At 43.1% G+C, this 25,523-nt stretch overlaps 1 protein-coding gene across 2 annotated transcripts in view; it reads left to right on the forward strand.

Moving 5' to 3' along the window:
- NRG3 (neuregulin 3) overlaps nucleotides 1-25,523 on the forward strand; it is a 610,117-nt gene that overhangs the window by 546,711 nt on the left and 37,883 nt on the right. For both annotated transcript variants that reach the window (XM_079975658.1, XM_079975657.1), the window contains one exon: nucleotides 24,186-24,288. In XM_079975658.1, the coding sequence (XP_079831784.1) occupies nucleotides 24,186-24,288 (103 nt within the window). The remainder of the gene's footprint in view (nucleotides 1-24,185; nucleotides 24,289-25,523) is intronic.

A 25,523-nucleotide genomic window follows, 5' to 3' on the forward strand; every position in this document is an offset into this window, starting at 1 on the left:
GTAACCTGAAGCGTATGTAACCCGAGGTACCACTGTGTGTAATATATATGTGTGTGTGTGTGTGTGTGTGTGTGTGTGTGTGTGATGCATTTTTTTTTGGGGGGGGTAATTTTAATGCTTCCATTCTTAAGCATTTTCTTAATCAGATTTGTTTGAGGGAAGCAAGTTGATAGTAAAAGCAACAAAGAGGCTTATGGCACCTTAAAAATTAACACATTTTCTCATGGGAGAAGATTTCAGGGATCAGAAAACTTCCACTTTATTGTTTTTGCTGCATCAGACTAAGTTACAACCCCCTGGAAAGAGATAGAAGTATTTTTTGATGTCCCGTCGCAAGAGAAATCTCTAATTCAAACTCTCTTTATTTGCATACTGCTATTCTGTACGCATTACACTCAAAGCAGTGCAGCTTGCAGAACAAGCAAGATATATTGTTACACACTACTCCTCTGTATAAAAGATAATTCAAAACAGTTTCCTAATAGATTCATAATAACCCCAGTATCATAATATCAAAATAATTCATTCATAATTCATAACTAACAGGAATAAAGTATGACATCCTTTGATCTAGATGGTCAGAGTGGCAGAAGGAGCCCATTTTTACAGGAATGGATAGATCATTTTATTTCCAGTCTGTGCCATTCTCATGTGTTCATTCATAAGCCCATTCCATCCCATTTCCATATAAATATAATAATGATAATAATAATAAGCACAACACAAATTAAAATTTGGGTTTAAATATACTTCTAATGTTAACATATGCATTTTATCCAAAAATATGTTTTAAAGATTTTTTTTGGTTATGCTTGAGCAGAGGAGTGTTTCACAAAATTTGCAAAAGTGCAAAATCTGAAGAATAAATACATTTTACTCAGCATAGAACTTTAAGAGGCAGGGGGCAGGGCAGTTTGCATCTCAATGCATGGAAATCCATTTCCTCAAATATCCCTACTTTTAAAGAGCAGGTAAAGCCTCTTCTCAGTCCCAGGTATTGGTAGGAACAGGCAAAATGCTCTTGGAGTCAGGGGGAAATAGCAAAAGCTTTCTCCTTTAGCATAGTTCACCAGATTTAATATGAAATAGTTAGGGTGTGGTGCTAGCAGTTTTCCAAAATACTGAATTCACTGACAGTTCTGTATGCCTAGAGAGATATGGCATGTTCATGGTGATTGCAAAGGAATAGCAAACAGCATGAAAGAAACATAGGAATAGCACACTAGCCCATATTTACTCCTGATGCATCTCTGGTGGTTTCACAGAATTCACATTTTACTTATAGCATGAAAAGGAAGTGTCAGAAAATAATGGATAAATTCTTCAGTCAATCATCAGCTGTTCTTTGAAACAACAATAGAGATTGGGATGGTCTCATTTGCCCATGTTATTCCTCTGAAATTCACCAAGCCGTGTTAGTTTACATTATCAGTAGTTTCCAAACTGATTTCTAGGGAAACCTGGAACTTCTTTGAAGCTTGTTTCCTTTCCTTTTTAGAATTGTGAGCTTTATATGTTTTTAAGATGCCACAAGGGGACGCGGGTGGCACTGTGGGTTAAACCACAGAGCCTAGGACTTGCTGATCAGAAGAAGGTTGATGGTTCAAATCCCCGCAATGGGGTGAGCTTCCATTGCTTGGTCCCTGCTCCTGCCCACCTAGCAGTTCGAAAGCACATCAAAGTGCAAGTAGATAAATAGGTACCGCTCCAGCAGGAAGGTAAACGGCATTTCCGTGTGCTGCTCTGATTCGCCAGAAGCGGCTTAGTCATGCTGGCCACATGACCCGGAAGCTGTCTGCGGACAAACGCCAGCTCCCTCGGCCTATAGAGCAAGATGAGTGCCGCAACCCAAGAGTCGGCCACGACTGGACCTAATGGTCAGGGGTCCCTTTACCCTTTACCTTTTAGATGCCACAACAGGGCCTACCCATTAATGAGACAAACAGAGGCAGATGCCTCAGGTGGCAAAATCCAAAGGGCATCTCAGCAGGTGCTCCCTACCCCCACCCTTGGGCACTGTCAGAGAAGCAAGGATAAGTGGTTACAGTAGTACCCAGGTTCTGGTAATATCTTGTGGGGTTCCCATGCAATTTCGCCAGAACTCAGCAACCCTGCTAAGTGAGGGTTTGGTGGGGCTGGACAGCACCTTCCTGGTTTGCTTCAGGTGGCAAAATGGGATGGGCAACCCACAATGATTCCTTAGTGGGTGAATTGATAATGGTGGAGAAGCTTTACCCAAAGTCAGCTTGCCCTCCATTACGCTGGCTGAATTAGTCTCTCTCCCTCTGTCCCCCCAAATGAAGAACAGGTAGGATACAGTGGTACCTCAGGTTACATACGCTTCAGGTTACAGACTCCACTAACCCAGAAATAGTGCTTCAGGTTAAGAACTTTGCTTCAGGATGAGAACAGAAATCAGGCTCCAGCAGTGCGGCAGCGGCAGGAGGCCCCATTAGCTAAAGTGGTGTTTCAGGTTAAGAGCAGTTTCAGGTTAAGAACGGACCTCCGGAACGAATTAAGTACTTAACCTGAGGTACCACTGTAATTTCTAAATGTCTCTGTCACAGAGGAGCTGGTAGCTCAGGGATCCCATCAAGAAGGAACTGATTTGAACAATGCACAAGCAAATTTAGAGCTCAGTTGTTGAGCTAATTCAGTGAAGAATATTAGGTGAGGATGCTGTACCCTTTTGCTGTATGGGTGACTTTATGCTGCATTTCATATTCATTTTTTCTCTCATATATATTTATCATCTATATCTATCTATCTATCCACACACACACACACTTTGATTGTATAAAAATGAAGAAAAAATAAACAAAAAGCAATGAGAGATCAGGGACTGCTGTAATTGGCAGCACAGTTACTTGGAAGAAAGTCCTATTAAAATTAATACGACTTGCTTCTGAATAAATATAGTTAAGATTGGGTTGTGAATGCAATCTGTTCATTTAATCCAGTTTAATGCTACCCTTTCAAATGGCTGGGGCATAGTTCCTCAATTAAACAGTGCCTCTGTGGCTGCTCCCATTTCACAAAGGTCCCATCTAAAACCTCTGCCCACAAGCTATGGGCACTTTGTGTGGTTCTAAACCAGACCTTCATTGGTTGCCAGGACAACTAAGTAAGAGATGTGGGATAGAAAATATATGCCTCCTCTGAAATCAGATGCCTGAAGCTGGACTATGTCAAATCTTCTGATATATTTCTCTCGCTTTATCAAAACTTTTTAATGGTTTCCCACCACATTCTTCTGATACTTTTCCCTGAGCTGTAACAAGCACATTCACTTTCAAAATTCACTTTCAGTCAATTCAGAAATGTTTTGGACATACTGCAAAATCCCTCCAGCCTCGTAGAAACACTTTTGCTTTCTTGTGGTGTGGAGGGGAAGGAACTGCTAGTTTTGCTTTGAGTTCTGCTTTAGACATCTACTTGACGTTACACATTTACCTTTACTCAGTGCTATTTTTCTAGAAAAAGAGGTGCCAGAACTCACTATGAACACATCGCTTGTTCTCTTATAATGGCAATGCTGCCCACCTGAGAGGTGCCAGAACTGAGTTCCGGTGAGTTCTGAATGAAAAAAGGCCCTGCCTTCACTTTTAAAAAAACAGCCGGGTTTTTTTTAACCCTTACAAAAAAAACAACCCTGTAGACTAGCAAAACAAATTGTGACTGACATTGATTTGCAAAGGAGTGGTGCACACCAAAATGCTAAATTATCAAGATTTGAGAAGTCAAACACCAGTTTGTTGCTAACCCTTGAAATACACATTTGGTTTCAGACCTGGAATCAGGGAACCTGGGTCATCACCAAACAGCTACAAAATGATGAAGTGGGGAGCTTGAGTTGCAGTGGGAAAGTTTTCAAAACCCTCCTCCTCTCCCCCCCCCCCCCCGATCCCATTCTGCCTGCCTGGGATCTGGAGACATGTTTGCAGCCGCATGTGGTAAAGACCCAATTCTGCTCCCAAATATATAGTTCTAAATATTAATTTGAGATTACCATCATGACAGATGCACCTGTCAGTCTTTTGTGAACGATAAAGTGGGAGCGTATTTCCCTCCACTAAGGAAATTATTTGTTAGTAGTGTGTTCACAAATAGGTTCTGAGTATGAAATAGATTGTGATAGAAAAGAAGACAATCTACAAACTCCTTCCCTCCACCACACAGATGTAAATCTGTTTATTCTTTGTCATGATAAAAAGGAATTTTCATAACAACTGCACATTTGATCGGGATGCTCAAACATTCAGCTGCATTAATATTTATGATTGCCTCCCCCCTTTCTCTTCCATATCTCCTAATCTTAGCCTTATATTGAAATGAAATTTTCTTTTAAAAAAGGTAAAGAGGAAAAATGTGCTCTTTTGATAAGGAACATGGCTGACCTTGGTTGTTAGGGTTTTTGCTTAAGGTTGTCTGGTAACAAAGGTGCATCCTACATGCACTTACTGGGAAACTGTTTTATACTGGGTGCAGGATCTGTATTTATGAGTAACTGTGACACATAGAAACAGGTGAGATTGTGATGATTTAATGCTCCCATGCAACACGCATAGACAGCAGTTATTACTTGTAAATGGGGGGGGGAGAGACATCTCTATTCAGGCTAGTAATGGTACAAGCTTGGCAGGAGTCACAATTCAGGAGTTCAAGGACAATGGAAGAAGTTCAGAATTGAATGGAAGCAATGAAGGTGTCCCAACAAGGTCCTACATCCCACCTGCCAAGCTGTTAAGATGAAGAATGATGCACTAACTTCCACTAGACTTCCTCACTTTGCAGCAAAGTTGGGATTGCAAGCATGCACTCCCATGAGGGCGGGTGGGTCTCTAAGGAGTTCAGCCTACACTCAAGAAAAAGAACAAAGGACAATAGTCCCACTTCACGAAACACAGTAACACAAACATCCTGTCTTCGTCACTTCCCACTCTGTGGAGTCAAAACATATACCATCATGTGATAGACAAAAATCCCATGACTGCAATCATAGATCAGGAATTCTAACAGGGTCTGCTCCCATCTGTGAAGGTGGTGCCTGTTTCTAGGCAACGAGACTTCACCTTCCTGTTGGGGCTCTTGTTCAGTCATTGGCACCTACTGTACTACCTTCCACCTCAACTGCTCACAACCCCCCCCCCCAACCTCCACTGAGGCGGGGGAAAGAGCCAGCATCACTGCTCCCCATTCTGAAGCAGCTGAAGTTGGGAAAGAAAAGGAGATCCCCTCACCTTTCATCCAGATTCCCACCAGTACCCCCCTCCTGGTTTCTTCCTTCTCCCATTTCAAGACCTGCCAATACAGGCCTCCTCCTGGCAGCAGTGTGGGGGCTCATGACATTAACTGAGTTGTTAGCAGTAGACACGTAGAATCTGAACATAGAATAAATGTGCCCTCCCTGAACTCGGTTTATAAGTGTCCACACACACAAACATATAGATGTGTGTGTGTGTGTCTAGATCTCTTCCTAACTAAAGGTGCTACCCCTCCCTCCCAAATAATCCAACAACATAGAAATGGTGCAAATCTTATCCCTTTGGTTTTTCCTTTACAGTTTTTAGTTGCTTTGACTCAGAACGAACCTTGAAATTGGGTTTAGGGAAAATTTGTTAAGTATCTAGGTGTGTGTGCGTATGCAGACCCTCCATGTGGAATTTCATTAGTCTATTTTTTTCCCAAAAAACACCCCTTTTGTCTTCCATCTATGTTACCTGATTCACCTCAATAGAAGCCCTAATAATGCAGAAATCTACTGATAAGCCTAACAAAATTTGGTGGGTGTGGGGTTATTCACTTATTATATCCAATGTGTAGAAATGGAGCAGGGTAGAACACGGAGCCTACTAGTGTTGTTATCTGATGTGTGAATAGGTCTATGAAACTATCTAAAGGCATTCAGTGAAGAGTCACCACAGCATTTGGCTGTGTCTCTGGGAATATAATTATATGTCTTTAGGAGCTGAGGTTTTGTTTGGCTGAGAAGGAAAGCAAACAGGAATTTGATTCACATTCGGTGAAACTCTAGAACCATGCAACAATGTTGCTGATGAATTTTTGGAAGCTGCATCTCTTGGTAACAAAGCAACCTGCTGCTTGGAAAGGTGGGCGGCCAAGAGCCAAGGTTTGCAAATCATCCATGGGGAATCATGCTGCTATTCACTCATTTGTTTTCCTTCAAAATTCCCCAGATGTTCTGCCTGGTCAGAGACATCCACATTTGCTTCAAATGTTGTTTTAGATTACATCGGGTGATTGACAACCTAGAGATGCGCTGATTCTGCTCCTGAAAAATGTCTGAAGGCTTGATTAAACCCTTTCCTTAAAATTCCTCAGATTCTTTACCCAGGTTTGCTTCACATTTCACTGTAACTGACATGCTGATGGCAATTCTACATCTGTCTGTGAGATTTAAGTTTTCTTTTAGGAAGTCTTAAAAGTGTGGATGCTATGACAGCTCTTTCTCATCTGCTTCGTACTATAGTAGCTTAGATGGGATGCTTTTCCGTCATGGCGATAGTCAGGACTTTTTTTCCAGCCGGAACTCACAGGAACTGAGTCCCGCCACCTATTTGGTGAGTTCCGGCCCTTCTTTGTTGCGTTCTGGCAGCTGTTTAGTGGCACGGTGTCTGGAGGTGTTCACCAGAGGTTGCAGACAGCATTGTGGCTTTGCATGGGAGGCTGTGGCGCAGCCCAGGTGGAGGATGATGTTGCAAGTTGGCAATTTATATTCCTTTGCTGTGGTGATGCTCCCTCCTAAGAAAAGCTCGACTTTTGGGGGATAAAAGGTAAAGGTAAAGGTACCCCTGCCCGTACGGGCCAGTCTTGACAGACTCTGGGGTTGTGCGCCCATCTCACTTAAGAGGCCAGGGGCCAGCGCTGTCCGGAGACACTTCCGGGTCACGTGGCCAGCATGACAAAGCTGCATCTGGCGAGCCAGAGCCGCACACGGAAACGCTGTTTACCTTCCCGCTGGTAAGCAGTCCCTATTTATCTACTTGCACCCAGAGGTGCTTTCGAACTGCTAGGTTGGCAGGCGCTGGGACTGAGCAGCGGGAGCGCACCCCGCCGCAGGGATTCGAACCGCCGACCTTTCGATCGGCATGTCCTAGGCGCTGAGGCTTTAACCCACAGCGCCACCTGCGTCCCTTTTGGGGAATACTTTCCCCTAAAAAAACAACTTTGGTTGGTCAATGAGTTCCTGCACCTCTTTTTCTCTCTATATATATAAAAGCCCTGGTGATATTTATTCTAGGGGTGGGAGATAAATTCAACTCACATTTGAAAACAAATCTGGCAAATTCACACTTTCTGAAATGATTTGAGAACTGCCCAAATTCACAGCTATCTGAATACTGTGATGCCGGTCTCCAATTGGTGTCTACAAAAATGTGTGTATTATGGGGAAATGTGCTTAAAATGAATATATTAGCAGAAAATAGAATGCTGCATATAAAAGCAAGTTTATTAGTAGAAATTTGCACAAAAAATCTTAATGTGGAGAACTGGAGCAAGGGGTTCATATTAAAGGCCCATAGTGCCGGTGCAGTTGCCTGTGGGGGCCTGGACTTCTCAACATTGACAATGCATGTTGAAAATTGCATTTAATAATTTTGAATCAGTCAAAAGCTCCCTGGTGAGTCCTGAGAATATTTTGAGGTTGAAAAATTCATATGCCAAATTACAGACATTGTCACTGTTACTGATTACATTGTCAGCATTACTAATCAATAATAGCTGATTTTATTAAGCTGTTCACATATTATACCTATTACATTACAAATCTCTCTCCCTCCATCCCTCTCCCTCTTCCTTTTAATTGGAATTGCTGAGGAGATTGTTTTCAGCTTTTGATTTGACATTCATACACCACCTGGTGACCGAGTCAAGGACTGCATTCTTTAAACAAAACTGGAGACATGCAGGTCAACAAGACATTTTCCCTGTGTCTCAAAACCTTCCCCCCCCCCCTCCTTCCAACACAAAGCCATGATCCAGCCAGAGTTAAACCCATTTAAGTCTCATTGATTACTATGGGAGAGTTAATTATGCAGTTAAATCTCCCGCAGAAACCTGTGGGACTTAAAAACTGCTTACTTCGGCCTGGATTGTGTCCCTAATTGTTGTCAGTAACACAAACAATTAAATTTAGTACACAGCAGCCAAATATAATGGCCAAAAAAAGGGTCATAATTGGCTATGTCAGCATTACCTGCAGCCTGAACAGAGAAGAGGGGAGTCTGAGTATTCACATTTTAGTGAACCAGGACTCCTGGTTCACACCTGCATGGACATAGGAATGGGGGGATATTGTTTGCTCTGCATTTTGACACAAGCTTGGCTGACTTACCTTACCTGAACCTATGCACAGATTAGAACATAGACAAGGTTGCAGATTCAATTCTCGTATAGGACAGCTGCATATTTCTGCATTGCAGGGGATTGGGCTAGAGGACTCTCAAGGTCCCATCCAAGTCTAGAACTCTATGATTTTACATTTCTGAGCTTGCCTGGTCAGAAGTTGTGCAGGCTTTCCCTGCAATAATCACAAGAAAAATAAGAGATCTGGGAATTATCTCTTTGCATTTAAGAATGGTTTGTCTGAAATCAGAGTCAATGATATATTAAAAGCCATTTAAAGCCCTTCACAACCTAGGACCCTCGTACCTATGGGACCGCCTCTCCTGGTATGCCCCACAGAGGACCTTGAGGTCCATAAATAGCAACATGCTGGAGGTCCCGGGCCCTAAGGAAGTTAGATTAGCCTCAACCAGAGCCAGGGCTTTTTCAACAATGGCTCTGGCCTGGTGGAACGCTCTGTCTCATGAGACCAGGGCCCTGCAGGATCTGATTCCTTTCTGCAGGGCCTGTAAGACAGAGTTGTTTCGCCTGGCCTTTGGCTTGGAGTCAGTTTGATTCCCTCCCCCTCTTTCTTTTTTCCTTTCTCCTCCTGTGATGAGGCTGCATTTTAATGTTTCAATGTTTCAATGTTGCATTTTAATCTTGTTTTTAAGTTGTATTCATTCAACTTGTTTTTATTTTTGCTTGTTAGCCGCCCTGAGCCCGGCCTTGGCTGGGGAGGGCAGGGTATAAATAAAATTTATTATTATTACTATTAAAAATAAATTGTAGCAATCAAAACAATCTGCAAAAGTTCCATTGACTTCTTTTGCATTACTCTGGAGTAACTGATTTGCAGCATGCAGCCTGTGATTAAAGGAATTGTGAATCAGGTCGTATACGATTATGCTAAGCGTGCTTCACTTAATTTTATCAAGTACAAAATTGCATCGGGTTGAAAATACTAATTCAGAGCCCTTGATAGCCTTTGACCATTATATTTACGTTGGAGATTACATCTATTATAACTTTTGCATTGTAAGCGGGAGGTGGAGATTCAGAGGGATATGAAAACCCCAAGCTACAATGGTTTGCTCAGCTTATATAAATATCAATCTTACGTTTCTCATCCCTTGACCACCCTTTTTGAAACTATCAAACTACGCATGAATAGTGAGCGTTAAGTTACAGCAAGACAAATAGCTGAAGGCTATTGAACAACGCAGAGAATGGTATATGAAGAATGTGTGCTTTTCATACATTATTTATTTGGCATCATTGCTTTATTACAAGGATTCCTATTTGAATAGTTTGTGGTTGTTTGAACAATGCACGGTGCAAGCAGAACAGCTCTTGGGGCTAGCCTCCATGAGTTTCTCCAGTCCAAGATGGTGGCCGTCACTGCCTCTTGTGGGAGTAGAGTTCCATAGTTGAACTGTGTGCTTTGTGAAGAAGTGCTGTGCTTTCTTTCTTCTGTCCTAAATCTTGCAACAAGATTCAGGCGACAGATCTTGAGGCAAAGCTAGGGGTGAATAATGGTTGGTTATTCACTTTGTTAGTTCTATCATCAGGAGGAGGCTGCCGTTTTAGGTGTGAAACAACGGAATATCTTGGGTTCAAGGGCCAAATGCAACGCCCCGGGACTCTTGGACTATGCCCCTTCCCCAGCCACACCCACCACTAGCCATGAACTGGACTCTCCTGGAAGGTTTTTGCCTGGCTAGGTTGTGCACTTGAACTCTACTTTGTGCTTACCTGGGTGGAGGTATGTGTAGAAACTATCCTATTGTATGAAGGTGATATTTATTACTTATCTCATTTTTACCTCTGGCCTTACCCACCGCAGACTGGCATGTGACTCATGAATGAACTGCAACCCACAGGCTGAAAAGGTTCCCCACCCTGGTCTTAGGCCATTTCTCAAGCATCTAATGTACCTCAAGGATGTGGGTGGCACTGTGGGTTAAACCACAGAGCCTAGGGCTTGCCGTTCAGAAGGTCAGTGGTTCGAATCCCTGCAACGGGATGAGCTCCCATTGCTCAGTCCCTGCTCCTGCCAACCTAGCAGTTTGGAAGCATGAAGTACAAGTAGATAAATAGGTACCGCTCTGGCGGGAAGGTAAACGGCATTTCCATGCGCCGCTCTGGTTCACCAGAAGCAGCTTAGTCATGCTGGCCACATAACCCAGAAGCTGTACACCGGCTCCCTTGTCCAATAAAGCGAGATGATCACCGCAACCCCAGAGTCAGCCACGACTGGACCTAATGGTCAGGGGTCCCTTTAGCTTTTTTACTTTACCTCAGGGACTTGACTGCGGCCCATGCAGGAGTGTGTCATGTGATCTGACTAGTGTTACACCTATAGACTTATGGTACCTATAAGCTGCAACAGTTTGCAGAAGCCACACCAGGTGGTGGAGGCGAGGGGGTCACCACTGAAGGGTGTCCTTTTAATCACATTACGGGTTTTATTTTTCCTGTGTCATGCTATCAATTACTAGACATTCAAGGCCCATAGGGGGGAATTCAATGTAGTGCTATGGCAGTCATTCTATTAGCTTAAGCATTTCAGCTTGCCAGACAGAAATATCCCCTCTCCTCCCCCTATATGCTAATCTGGGGTTTCTCCTGCCCCCCTGGAGCTAATATTGAGGAGGAGATGTGCAGAGGCAAGAAATGGGGCTAAGGCACATGGCACTAGCAGAAGTCCTTGCATGGGTTTCCTTTAATGGGACTCGTAGTTGAATTTGGACAATAGCCATTCTTGGGTTATTAAGTATCCTTGAAGTGACAGAGATTTATGCACTAGGAAAGACAAGGAATACAGCCAGGTTGTTGTTGCTGTTGCTGCCTCATGATGTCATGCCTGAGACAAAGAAAATCATGTGACCAGTAGCTTGTCTCTAGGATGGTGAGTTCCATGCAAGCCAGTAATGAAGAGTCAACACACAAGCCTTTGGCATATGAGAACCAGAAGTCCGGTTATCAACACTTAAGATATGGTAGTGAAAGTGGTTGGCCTCACCTCACCCTCTGCTCAGGTAACTCTGCCTTGGCTCAGAGCCCAAGAGTACACTTCCCACTCATTGGTCATCAGAGCCTTCCCTTCTAACCTGCCAACAGAGGCCTGGCTGCATCACACACAGGTAGGCCCTCAAGGATCCCTGCTTCCTTTGAGCTTAATGGCTTTGAGAGTCTGAGAAACCCTCCTTTTGCCCTTTAAGTCAGGGATGGGGAACCTACAGCCCTGCAGATATTGGTGGACTCCAACTTCCACTCAATCCAGCCAGCATGGCCAGTGGTCAGAGACAATGGGGGTTGTAGTTCCAACAGTTTCTGTTTTCCAACATCTGCCATAGTAAAACAGGGCATATCCTCCTTTGTCCTGAGTTCAGCCACATCAGTTCCAGACATGGGCATGCAAAGTATCCAAGAGGGCATATTTGTAGCCCTGTAAAACAACATACATCCCACCTGTGCTTTGTTTGGGAATAGAAAGATATTGTAATGTAGCAGAAGACCAAATGTTTTGCGTGCCAAATTGAATCCTGGCATCTCCAGTTAAAAAGATCGGGTGGTGGGAGATTGGAAAGACCTCTGCCTGACATCTTGGAGGCAAGAAGAGACAGTACTAGGTAGTCAGATTAATAGCCTGACCTGGTATAAGGAAGCTCCCTTTCCAAATAGCTGATCAACATATTTGCATCTTATTTCACAGAGCTATGCACCTGCAGTCCCAGCTGCTGAGCTGGCAGATTGCATGCAGCATGCATTGACATCAGTATATGACCACGTAGCTGCATTGTTGTGAATGTGTACAGGTCATCTGAGAACTCTTAATGCTGAGTCTGGCTGGATGAATGGCCATACTTTAAGGCTGCATGTCTAGAAACTCAGGTCAGAGGTGAATGACTACGAGTTTAAAATGCAGGATTGGCCCATTCTTGTCCATGCTGAAGATTCCCCTCCCTGCAATCATTTACACAAGTAATTGATGCCAAGGTTGAATGTTTGCAGAATTAAAAGGGGCATCAGCCTGGTGAAAGTTAATTCATTTCTTGTTTCAGTCAAATATTTGGCAATCATTTCCTGTATTCACTCGGCCCTGGATTTATACAGCTTGTGTTGATTAAAGCGGCCTTAATATGCATGGAGTTTTGAAAGACTGCAGATTTAAAGTAGTGGTTGCCAAACTTTTCAGCACTTGTTCCCATCTGTCAATAAGATCCTGTCGTTGTCTTCTTTCTGGCTCTGTTCCCTAATCTTGTATACACACACACAACGTGTAGCACATTATTATTATTTGCTATACAGAATTGTTACGCAAGCTGTAACCATGAAATGGTTAAATATGCACAGAAAAGCATGAATATACTAACCTTGCACATCTAGTCCCTTGAACCACCACTCACTCAACATTTATGGCAGTCCCAGCCAGCATGGCCAATATTCAGAGATTATGGAAGTTGTAGTCCAAAAATATCTAGAGGGCTACAGATCCCCACCATTCCTGCCTTAGATCAACCACAGGTTTCGTATGACCCTTGTGTTTTGACTGCTGGGCTTCCAACAAGGTCTCTGCATCTCTACCTGCCAGGATCCATTATTTTCTCCATCTGGGCCCACTCAGGTTCTGAATTTTATCTTTCAAAAATGAACAACTCTATAGGACCTTTTAAATCATCATGATTGTTATGATTTTCAGGTCCCTGGGTTCAGTGTTGTTGTTGTTTAGTTGTTTAGTTGTGCCTGACTCTGCATGACCCCATGGACCAGAGCACACCAGGCACTCCTGTCTTCCACTGCCTCCCGCTGTCTGGCCAAACTCACGCTGGTAGCTTCCAGAACACTGTCCAACCATCTCGTCCTCTGTCGTCCCCTTCCCCTTGTGCCTTCCATCTTTCCCAACATCAGGGTCTTTTCCAGGGAGTCTTCTCTTCTCATGAGGTGGCCAAAGTATTGGAGCCTCAGCTTCAGGATCTGTCCTTCCAGTGAGCACTCAGGGCTGATTTCCTTAAGAATGGATAGGTTTGATCTTCTTGCAGTCAGATCACTGCCTTGCCATGGCAAAGGGCTTGAATAACTCAGAGCAGCTATGAACTATGCCAAGCAGGGCACCCAAGATGGACAGGTCATAGTGAAGAGTTTTGACCAAACATGATCCACCTAGAGCAGGACCCGGCAAGCCACTCCAGTATCCCTGCCAAGAAAACTCCATGGACAAAGACAACTGGGTTCAGTAGGAACCCCCAACTACTAATTACAATGCATGCATTATTGCATCCTTATAATGGTTGAACGTCAGAAAATTTTTTGCCTGACAGCCTCTCTTGTCCATGGAAAACAACCTCTAACATAATGTGTCTGACAGATAACCACAATACCATTGTAAGGGATTCTGACAAGTTTGTTTTTGTTAACTTCAGCTTTCCTTTTAATGCTGCCCCCCCCAAGGTGGTACTGTAAATGAAATTTTAAAAATGGATTTAAATTTTTAATAATGCAATATAGCTATATAATTCCCCTCCAACCCTCGTCCCCACAAAAAAAAAAAAAAATCCACTTGGGTGCAGTCTGTATTAGCTTTTTTTAGTGTTATCTTTTAAATGTTTCTGATACATAAAACCACTGATAGCACAGATAATAGAATGAAATAGCAAACCCTCCCAAAGCCTCTGTTAGAATTAAATTTATATGCCTGAGCTTTAGTCACAGCTCAAAAACTCATTATAAGCCAATAAAGTTCAAATATTATATCAGTAGCTCATAATTTAAAGTCAGTGGTTGATGTGCATGATAGTTGTGGTCAGTATAATATTGAAGTGCCTAAACCATTTTTATTTTATTTTTTTGCAATATATTTTATTAGTCTCCAAGGAGAATATCGCCCACTATCTTTGCAGCATGCATGGTGGACCACAAGTAGCAGCCAATTATTGCTGAAACGCTGAGGGGGTGCACATTCTCCCGTTGACACATTTCAGCTCAGAGAATATGCACCCCAAAGCAGACTTCTGCAAACATACTCCATTCTCTAGCCAGATGAGGAGAAATGCACACAAGATTCCCATGCACACAGTTGGAATTGTACAGCTATAGCCTTCTTTTAAAACACAGAATCCCACTGTTCACCTTTTCTGGAGTTGGGGGCTGGATTCAGTCCTCCCTGTTCTCCATTTGTTCCCAAACATCTGAGCATTTTTCAAAGGGTCCATGAACGTGTAGACCCTTTTGCTCTGCAATGCGCTATTTCGCATAAGCCCCATATGTAAAGCCTCTGACCATTATCCTTTCTCTTCCCATTACGGAGCTTCTGAGTTACTTATCCTGTCCTCCATTCTGAGGACATCATAGAAGATCAGGGTGCCCTGTTTGCATTTGTTTAAAGGTAAAGGGACCCTTGACCATTAGGTCCAGTCGCAGACGACTCTGGGGTTGTGGCGCTCATCTCGCTTTATTGGCCAAGGGAGTCGGCATACAGCTTCCGGGTCATGTGGCCAGCATGACTAAGCCGCTTCTGGTGAACCAGAGCAGCGCACGGAAACGCCATTTACGCCATTTACCCTCCCGCCGCAACAGTACCTATTTATCTACTTGCACTTTGACGCGCTTTGGAATTGCTAGGTTGTCAGGAGCAGGGACCGAGCAATGGGAGCTCACCCCGTCACGGGGATTCGAACTGCCGACCTTCCAATCGGCAAGCCCTAGGCTTTGTGGTTTAACCCACAGTGCCACCCGCGTCCCTGCATTTGTTTAGGTGCCCTTTTAACCATTTCCAAAATCAGCAGAGGCTGGCCAGAGGCGGAGCTAGCTGCTCCAGCACCCAGAGTGGTGCACATGCTGTGCACCCAGGGGCCAGGGGTGGAGCCATGGGGGTGGGGTGAGTGTTCCAGGGGGGCTTTGTGGCAAGCATTCCAGGGGGTGAGATACCCAGTGGGGTGGAGCGAGCTGCCCATGGCAGGTTGCTTCCTGGGTGCGGGGGGGGGGGGGGGAGCCGCTCCACTTTGCCAGCAGCCTTCCTCCCTTCCCTCTTCATTTTGACAGCTTGGGGGAGGCTCCCCCCCCCCCAGGAAGCAGCCCTGGAGCAGGGGAACAAAAGTTAATGGTTCATGGGAATTATATAAATTCCAAGCCTTCCCCGAACTGTCAAAATGAAGGGAGAAGACCACAAGGGCTGCAAGGACTCTTCTGGCTCAGAAATGGAAGCAGCAGGAACTTCCAGCACTGGAAGACTGGCAGGTTAAGATGGTGGAGTACGTAGAGATGGCCAAGTTGATGGGGAAAATCCAGAATCAGCGTGACAAACTGTTTCAAAAGGACTGGAACAAATTTATATCTTACATGAAAGAAAATTGTAAACATTTGAAAATGTTTAGGTTTGAACTGAAATGTTTTGTAATGTAAATATAAGGAACTGATTTACAGATAATAAGGTGAAATATTATAATATGATAAAAGGTAAATAAGTGATTATAGAAAAGTGAAGAATATGGAAAGGTATGTGGAAGTCAGAAAGAGGGAGGGAAGGAGGTTGATGCTCTTGTAGAGTAATGTATTAAGTTATAGAATTATGTAACAAAATGTGAATATGATAAAAGTGGAAAATTTAATAAAAATTATTAAAAAAAAAACAAAATGAAGGGGGAAGGGGTGGAGGCTGCCAGCAAGGCGGTGCAGCTCCGCCCCTTTCCCCAACAGCTAGGGGTAGGCTTGGGAGTCGCAGGCGGGTGGCATGCCAAATATCACCCCCCCCTCAGTGATGACACCCAAGGCACACCGCCCCCACAGCCCCCTTCCTCCGCCCCTCAGACTGGCCTGTTAGGGTGAATGGAGCACTGAGCTACCAGCACCCACCCAGACAGCTTCTCCTTGTCTCAGTGTTGAACTTGTAGAATTCAGCAGGGAGGAAGATAGGCACAAAAGTAGAATTAGTTTGCTCTGCCTGCCATTGGTTCTGCTTCTACCTAACATTGGTCTCCTGTGTCTGTTCCTCCTGGAAATGGTCACCAGCCACTACTGCAAGCTAGCTGGGGATCTGGTTGCCTCAATAAGACTAGTGATTGGTTGAACTTCTACTGGTGTCACAATACAGCCAGTGAGAATGTTACTTTACAAGGAGTGTTGAAGCTCCCCTGCATCTGAGGGTCTGGGTGTCCCAGACAGCTACAGAGAAGGCATGAGCCTGTGCTACTGATCAGCTGACTGACAGAGGGAAAGACCAGGGCTGTCACACCCCATGAACTGCAGTTGTATGAATTTGCACCCATGAAGCATTTTGACACGACTATCTTGTAGAACATTTTCCACTCTCTTCTGATTTTTTCTTAATATGCCAAGGAATTAATAGATCACACAGTCATGGACAGAAATGTCCTTGTTGTTTTAATTACTGACAAATGGAATTCTGTCTGTCTTAATTAGCTGAGTCATAATACAAAGTGTTTCTTTTTCTTTTTCTGCATTTCTTCTTCAAAGGCAGAATTAAAAACAATTCACTTCTATTTTTGCTTTCAAACTGTTCATTATAAAGGGGCGTATTCAAGTAACTAAGAGTAGATGCATGGAAAATAATGGACCTAAGTGAATTATGGTCATTAATTTCATTTTTTTAAAAATAAATTTCATTTTTGCATTTTCTATTTTACATAAGCAAATGAATTAAATACATAAACATATAATCCCTTTTGACTTCCCTCCCCCCATTGTTGATCTTAATGTAATGATTTCCCCCTCTGCATCTCTTTCATAACTCTATTTTTATAACTTCTTTGTCAAGCCATAGTTCAAATTTTTACTACAAGTTTTCTGTCAATCCTACCAATGTATGTAACTGTTTACAATAGCTTTTCAAATAAATTATAAACTTCCCCCATTCTTTATTAAAGACCTCCTCTTCCTGGTTTCTAATTCTTCTTGTAAGCTTTGCCATCTCGGCACACTTATGGCCATTAATTTTTGTGGATCTGCTCTGAGTAAAAGTTAGTTGAATAGAATCCAAAATCCTTACTTTCGGAACAGATTCCATTCGATTTTCAAGGTATGACTATATAAGGTCTTCACAAGAAAATGGCATTTTTGCAATCTAATACCAACCGTGTCCAAGAATGGTAATTTAAAGCTTGTTAAGAATATTGCCCCCTCCACTTTGCTCATTGCAAACAGCTGAAAGTCTGGTAAACTTTGATAATAAATCTGATTTGCAATGAGCATTTGAATACTTTTGATTGCAACTGTATATGCACAGCACATCATGCAGTGACTCAGTCCTGAATGGCAGGCCACTTGATGGCACAGGTTAATTTGAGCTGATCGATGCATGCAGCGAAACCATGCCTTATGGCTCTCGAGGGACACTGCCAACATCACATCTTGGTGGGGAGACGTATCACATGCTGCTGTCCGTGCACTTCAGAATAAAGTTTAATCCTTTCACATGAAAACTGGTACATTAGGGAGAAAGGCACTTGGTGGGCTGTAACTTTGATATACCATTTTCTGTATGCAGGGAAGGCTGTTATTTCTGTGTGGGCGAGCATGTGTGAAAGAGGCTAAGCTGTAGGCTGTAGCACTTGATAACTCTTGGGTTAGACAAAAAGCAATGAAACTGTACGGAAAGGGGAATTGTTGTTGTTGCTGTTTAGTCGTGTCCGACTCTTTGTGACCCCATGGACCAGAGCACGCCAGGCACTCCTGTCTTCCACTGCCTCCCGCAGTTTGGTCAAACTCATGCTGGTAGCTTCGAGAACACTGTCCAACCATCTCATCCTCTGTCGTCCCCTTCTCCTTGTGCCCTCCATCTTTCCCAACATCAGGGTCTTTTCCAGGGAGTCTTGTCTTCTCATGAGGTGGCCAAAGTATTGGAGCCTCAGCTTCAGGATCTGTCCTTCCAGTGAGCACTCAGGGCTGATTTCCTTAAGAATGGATAGGTTTGATCTTCTTGCAGTCCATGGGACTCTCAAGAGTCTCCTCCAGTACCATAATTCAAAAGCATCAATTCTTCGGTGACCAGCTCTCACTTCCATACATCACTACTGGGAAAACCATAGCTTTAACTATATGGACCTTTGTTGGCAAGGTGATGTCTCTGCTTTTTAAAATGCTGCCTAGGTTTGTCATTGCTTTTCTCCCAAGAAGCAGGTGTCTTTTAATTTCGTGGCTGCTGTCGCCATCTGCAGTGATCATAGAGCCCAAGAAAGTAAAATATCTCGCTGCCTCCATTTCTTCCCCTTCTATTTGCCAGGAGGTGATGGGACCAGTGGCTATGATCTCCGTTTTATTTGATGTTAAGTTTCAAACCATATTTTGTGCTCTCCTCTTTCACCCTCATAGGGTCCATCAATTAGGGACACTTGAGGAGGAAGGGATCCAGGGTCAGCTACAATCCTGTTTTATTTGCATTGTGGGGAAAGTAAAATTTGGGTGTATGTGACAAGATAGCATTCCGGATCATTTTTCTTTTAGCTGTGGAAGCATCCCTTAAGGAGAAGTGGTTTGTTTTCTTTAATTGTTAATGTCAAATAGTAGAAAATCATGCACCTTGACTTGATAGCTTCCCAGATGCCATGCTAGGCATATATTAGAACCAGCTTAATCATCACAATGAGCAAGGCAGATGTCATGGTGGGTAGGCCCTCTGAATTCCCCAAACCATTTGCCATTGCTATTTGTTTTATGACAATATGTATCTGCGCAACCGATACAGTCAACCAGTCACTGAATCCATATTCTGCTTAATTAATTACTCAACTTAAATTGCTTAACCGCTTCCAGAGATAATTAAATTTGTGTGTGTGTGTGTTTAAATTATGTGACGCAGCATAATTTGCAGTTAGCATGTTCAGTCCCTGCAGAATATTTACTTGGATTATACAAAATGTAGCCTTTTCTGCTCATTCCCTGATAAGACTCTGTGCTTGCATCAATTTCTTAAAAGTTTGGGTTTTACAGTTTAACTCTTCAAGATGTAATTCCTAAGGAGCAGATGCTTTGCCAAAGGTCTCCTAATCACACCTCATTGTATATTTTGCTGGATCTCACCTATAGTTAGGTAAGATTTCAAAACATGCTCATTCTCTTGGCTGGTTTATTAGATGCACTCGGCTCATTGGAATGAGGAGGTGTACGGAAAGAAGAGTTTGCTTCTCTGGGTCACTGGCAATTTAAATGCTCTATATCAGCAATTGAAGAGATCGGTGAAAGGATTAGGGATCTTTAATGAGGAATTTGGATTCAGGTTGGGGGGGGAGAGGTGAGTGGAAGAAAAGGGAGGTGTCTCGCAAAGGAGGGAAAGAGAACAAAATATATAAGAGCAAAGAAATATTGATCCTGCTGTGCAAACAGTGCCTGAGTCTTGAGGAAGCCAATGTACAATAGAAAGATTCAGTTTGAGGTGTATAGAAAATCTCTTCCATCCATTTATTTGCACAGAGTAGAACACACACGTATAAGAGGAAAATTCATTTTTGAATGCTCATTTTTGAAAGCTCTGTGGAACATTGAAGACATAGGAATGATAATCATTTCAAAGAAATTGAATCATATTTGTTTACTTAATCTTAATTGTCCCTTTCAGTCAAAAATAGGCTTCCTGGGCAGCTTAAAAAATCTCTTTCACACATGCACACAAAGACAGACCCTGCCTTCAGGCTTACTTTCTAAAAAGACAAGATGTGAAAGGAAAATGGATTGGGAGGGAGGGAGAAGGAAACGGATGAACTCAGGTTCATGTTCTTAATCAGAAGATGTTCTGATAACTAGCTGATACGGGAAAGTTCAAGGAGAGAAGGCACCACGAATGCTCCCTTTTCTTTCCTCCTCTGTTACAGCCTGATATAATATCTGCTGCAAGGTGATAGCTGACAGACGCCTCTTTATTTTGGGTTACATTAATGTGTAGGTACCTAGTGAAGGAGATCCCCAATAATGAAGGTTCAGACCAAGAGAGGAGGTTCCAGTTTATTTATTTATATTTTTAAAACAACAGTTTTATACCACTTTCTAGCCCTCCAATGTGTTTTATGTGTGAGAACCAAACCAAAGACAAGCAAGTAAAAACAAACAAAAATAACAACCACTGGTTTTTCAAGTTTTGGTGTAATTTAGGAGCATTTTGGAATCTGTACCGCAATATACCTTGGAGTCTGTGCTTAGGGATTTTGTGCAGATTCCCTAACAACTTCAAGCAGTTGGTTCAGTTGTTCTAATGTTGGAGAAGAGCAGGGAAGGCGGAAAGACCTAGTGATGAAGCAGATGCTAAGTAAAGAGGAGGAAAAGGCACAAAAAACAGGGGAAGCAGAGCGTTATCAATGGATGGGGGGGGGAATCCACCATTAGGAGAGAAGGGAGGCTGTCACCAGTAAAAAGAATACCCCTGACTATAAGAGGCAGTTGAAAGCTAGACTGAGGACTCGGCTACACTAGTAAAGAAACAGTGGTTTGAATGTGCTATAAACATGCAACACCAGATGGCGGCAGTTAGCAGGAAATTTCAAAACGTGATTTTCCATAGAGATTTTTTCTTTGTTATCTAATTTCTGACTTATTTATAGCGTCGTTGTTTTTCCTGTGTCTAGATCCACCCAGGGCTAAGGACATGTGAGGGATTCAATTTCATACCCTCCAACTTCCTGGTGCTGAAAACCGGGATGTGCGTTCATTGGCCCTGCACTCTCACATGAGCCCAACCCCCCCCATCAAATTTCCCCCTTGAGAGGGCAGATTTGTGTGTGGTGTAGTGCTTAAGAGCGGTAGTCCTGTAATCTGGTGAACCGGGTTCGCTTCCCCGCTCCTCCACATGCAGCTGCTGGGTGACCTTGGGCTAGTCACACTTCTCTGAAGTCTCTCAGCCCCACTCACCTCACAGAGTGTTTGTTGTGGGGGAGGAAGGGAAAGGAGAATGTTAGCCTCTTTGAGACTCCTTCGGGTAGTGATAAAGCGGGATATCAAATCCAAACTCCTCCTTCTCCTCCTCCTGCAACACACGCCCATGCCCTACCCGATCCGGACCACTCTCTGCAGCCCATTTTCTCCTTCCCCTCTGCCACCTTTGCCGGCATAGCCTTTCCACTTCCTTCCTCCCCTTTCCCACCTATCAAGGACACTACTTGCTTCCAGTCTTGTCTACCTCCTGAATTCCTCCACTCCTCACCTCCCAGACACCCCTCTCTAGTGAATGCTCCCTATCATCCACCCCCCTTCCTCCCTTACCAAGCTCCCAGTCCCCCACTTGAACACTGCTTTCCAGCTGCCCTTAACCCTGGAAGAAGTTAGCCCTTCCCACTTCCCTCCCTCCACATTCTAGCTGAAGCCCTGATGTGGCTGAGGGTTGCTTGTGAGTGACCCAACCACATGGTCATGGCAGATTGCTCAAGCCTTTTCCATACAATCAGTATCCTAATCCTTTCCATTTGCATCATTTACCTACAGCCAAGCAGACCCCATGTGCATTTATTCTTTTTTTAAAAAGCTTTTGCTTATTTTGCACTTACAGTCGGGGAAAATACACATACACACACACACACACACACAGAGAGAGAGAGAGAGAGAGAGAGAGAGAGAGAGAGAGAGAGAATAAGTAACTACTGCTGAACTCAGTGGGTGATTCTAGTATGGTCTGGGTATATACTACAATTATTGATTGTGGTTCTGAACCTGAGTGGGTGAAAAATAAATATCCACCGCTGTTTTTGAAACATGCTCTTTTCAAACAGGTTTATTTTGTAATTTTGTTGTTGGTAACACTTTAAAAGAATTAAACCTTTTTGAAGTATATAATTCAGGTAAAAAAAAAACATATTGTGCACTATTCACCTAATGTAAAACAATTCTAAGGGCACACATTGTGCACCTAAAAATGTAATGTGTGAATGAGATAACCTTGTGTTTGGAAATGCATGTATCATATAGGTAACATGCTCCAAACAACAAGGGTTGTCTGCAGCTCCCTGCCCAGTGTACGCTCAGTTGCAAATCCAATTTGTATGCAGATCGCCTCGCAGTTTATGAAATGGTTTTCAGTCCTATGGATTTAAATGGGAGACTTAAATGCATGCTTAAATCTTTCCTCTTGAAAAGAATGGGTTTTTATTTTATTTTTTTAATCAACACAAATTGTTGTGATGGGGAGGATGGTTTTCACTCTGTTGTAAAACAATAAAAACAATTACTCTGGTGCAGCACTGATTCCTGGGCGTGAGAGTCTGAGTTGTCCCGCTGACCCTCATTGTCACCTAAAAATTCCCCATTCATTTCAATGAGAGCAGCTGATCCAGTGGTCATTTTTTCTTTCACTCATTCAATTCTGCTCCCTCATTTGGAATTAATGGGGCCACAGTTAGATGCAGGCCTCGATTTCTTGACCAGAGCAAGTGTTCCTCCCCCACCCCAATATTTACCCATAACATCCATCCATATTTTTGAATCTATACATTTCCTCTTCTAGCCTTATATTTAATTCCTGTCATATGTTAACAGGTAGCAATATAATCCAGCCAATTTGATACTCAGTTGGTATATTAAGAAAGCCTTTTTAAATTAAAATAAATCACTTAAAGAATTATTGATTCATTTCCACATACGGTGTTCCAGCTGCCTATTAACTGTCGACTGCTTGTCCTCAGACAGAATGTTTTCTCATATTCTTGATTTCCATTTCATCCCTCTCTTCAAGTTAATTATGCAGCAGTGATGTTTACCAAGGCTATTGCTTCCCCTCCTTGCCTGCCACCCCCTGCCCCCCAAAAATAAACTACACAATTCCCATGTAAGTAATATCCTGTGCAGTGGAGCACATCAGAAACTATGGAAAGACTTTGGCTTTCATCCAACTCTATCAAACTGCAGGGGTTTCTTTTTGGTTTGGCTTTGTTCCTTTCTTTTCAGCGCTGTAAATCTTTCAGTGTTTTATGTTGTTTGTACACTTGGAATCTGGGGGAACAATGTGGAGGCTTAGGCAGGAGTGCTATATAGTCCAATGCAAAAAAATAACCCCCAAACCACCTTGTACATTTTTAAAGGAATGGGGTTGTGGTCATGAAATGAGTGAATCCCAATGAGCCTTGTAAGTGATGAACATGACTGAGTATTAAAAATAGAGTCCTGTTTCCAACCTTTCACCCACCTCCTCCCTCCTGCCCTATGGAAACTATTTATATAGCTTTCTGAAGAATTGGATAATAATCACATCAGATAAATGCCCTTGGTTTTCATAGTTGTTTTCTTCAAGGTCCACAGCAGTCACCTGAAGGGAACCTCACGAGAAGTTGGCTCCTTTTCTTGAAAGTCCAAAGTCTTATATAAGGAACTAACAGCACAGTCCCATGCATGTCTCTTAAGTTCATTAGGCCTTAGCAAGTGGGGGGGGGGGTAATAGGATAACATCCCAAGGATGGGACGATGTGTCACTTGAGATACAGGACTGCCACATCAAACAAGCCCTGCCCCCATGTCAAGTCTACCCTATTCCCCTGTGATGTGTAGGATCACTTCCTGTCTGATGAGCCATATAACCAGTTTATACGTTTCTCTGCCCTCCGGGGTACATAAACGCAAAATGCGATGGCACCACTTCATGCCATAATCCTGATTACATGTTTATAGGGTCTCCTTGGGGGGAGAATTCTGTTTGGGCCAGTGCAGCAGACCCACATCTCTCATAACAGCATGCAGGTGGGGATCCTAAGTCGGGGGTGGTTTCTCCAAGCCAAAATCTGCACACTTCCTGTTCTTCGTATGAAGAACGTGTCATGCTGATTCACACACCCTTAAAATAATAATACGTTCCCCTATTTCTAGATGTTGCTGTGTAATGTTGCCATAATTTTCAATTTTGCTGTCCACAGAGAGCGAAGAGGTTTACCAGCGACAAGTGCTGTCTATTTCCTGTATCGTCTTTGGCATAGTCATAGTGGGCATGATCTGTGCAGCGTTCTACTTCAAAACAAAGTAAGAGCCTTTGTCTAGCCTCTGTCCTGTCATCCTTACGCCTTTTCAGTTCTTCTGTGTTTTTCCTCCATGGCATTATTTCTGAAAAGAGTAAGATACCAGAGACCCGATATACATTATTTCCTTGTGAGTCAACATGCTCCCCCTCCCCCCCAAAAAAACCCTGCATGTAAAAACGCCCCCGCCATCTCCATGGCTGACACTCATAATGTCATTTATCAGAGTTTGCATACAGGAACACAGATGAATGGGAAGGGTTTGAAGAGGTTAATCTTCTTTGATCTTCTGGAAAGGCATGAAAATGCATCGTTTTCCTACCAGCTTTTCATATATCACAAAAACTGGCTTTGGGTGAAACAATGCTGAACATCCTGGCGACAATTTTGTGATCCATAAAATAAATAAATTCATAGTATGGTAATGTCTGCATCTGGCTCGAGCGTATCTATTTTGATTCATGACAGATTTATCGGTTATATATCGGAAGATGCAGAGGGCCCGGTAGTTTATATGGCTCAAACTGCTCAGTGACTCACAAGATTGGGCTGCTGGCAGTTAATAATGGAGGTCCAAACTTGCTTAGAAAGGAAGAGAGAATGGCCCTATCTGCACCATGCTATACCTCTAAAGCAGTATTATACTGCTTCAAACATTCATGGTGTCGCTCAGAGAATCCTGGGCACTGTAGTTTGTTATGGGTGCTGAGTTGCTATTCCCCTCACAAAAGCTTCTTACATAGCACATGGGTCTGCCATTAAAAGAGGAAAAGTCAAAAATTCCATTGAGCATGCTCAAGCCCACACTAAAATTACATTTGGAGCCAACCTAGATGTGATGTTCATTGCAGTAATCCATTTAATTTTTAGATTTTTTGAATGTAAAGAGGAGCCTCAGGACTGCAGGTTTGGGGAAGCCATAGTTTGACTCCTTTCCCCGTTACAGTTCTGGCGAAAATGAACTCTTCACGTTGGCTATTTGCATTTCAAGAGACACCTCCATTGCCCACAGTGTAGGCTTCCTCCAAAGGCAAAGAGCCACTATGGAGAAGCAGTTTGTGCCAGGAACTTAGCAAGGAAAGGAAGAGTTATACTTCTCCTGCCCCCCCCCCAATGCTTCAGGATTCCTTATGGCAGTAATTTACCTAACAAATAATATGCATGTTAAGTGCATTCATGCAATTGATGTCACTTCTACTTCAGTCAAGTCTATAACCTACTGAAATTTGTTACTAGTAG

This window comes from Podarcis cretensis (assembly GCF_951804945.1).
Source record: "Podarcis cretensis genome assembly, chromosome: 5".
NCBI classification, from domain to species: domain Eukaryota; kingdom Metazoa; phylum Chordata; class Lepidosauria; order Squamata; family Lacertidae; genus Podarcis; species Podarcis cretensis.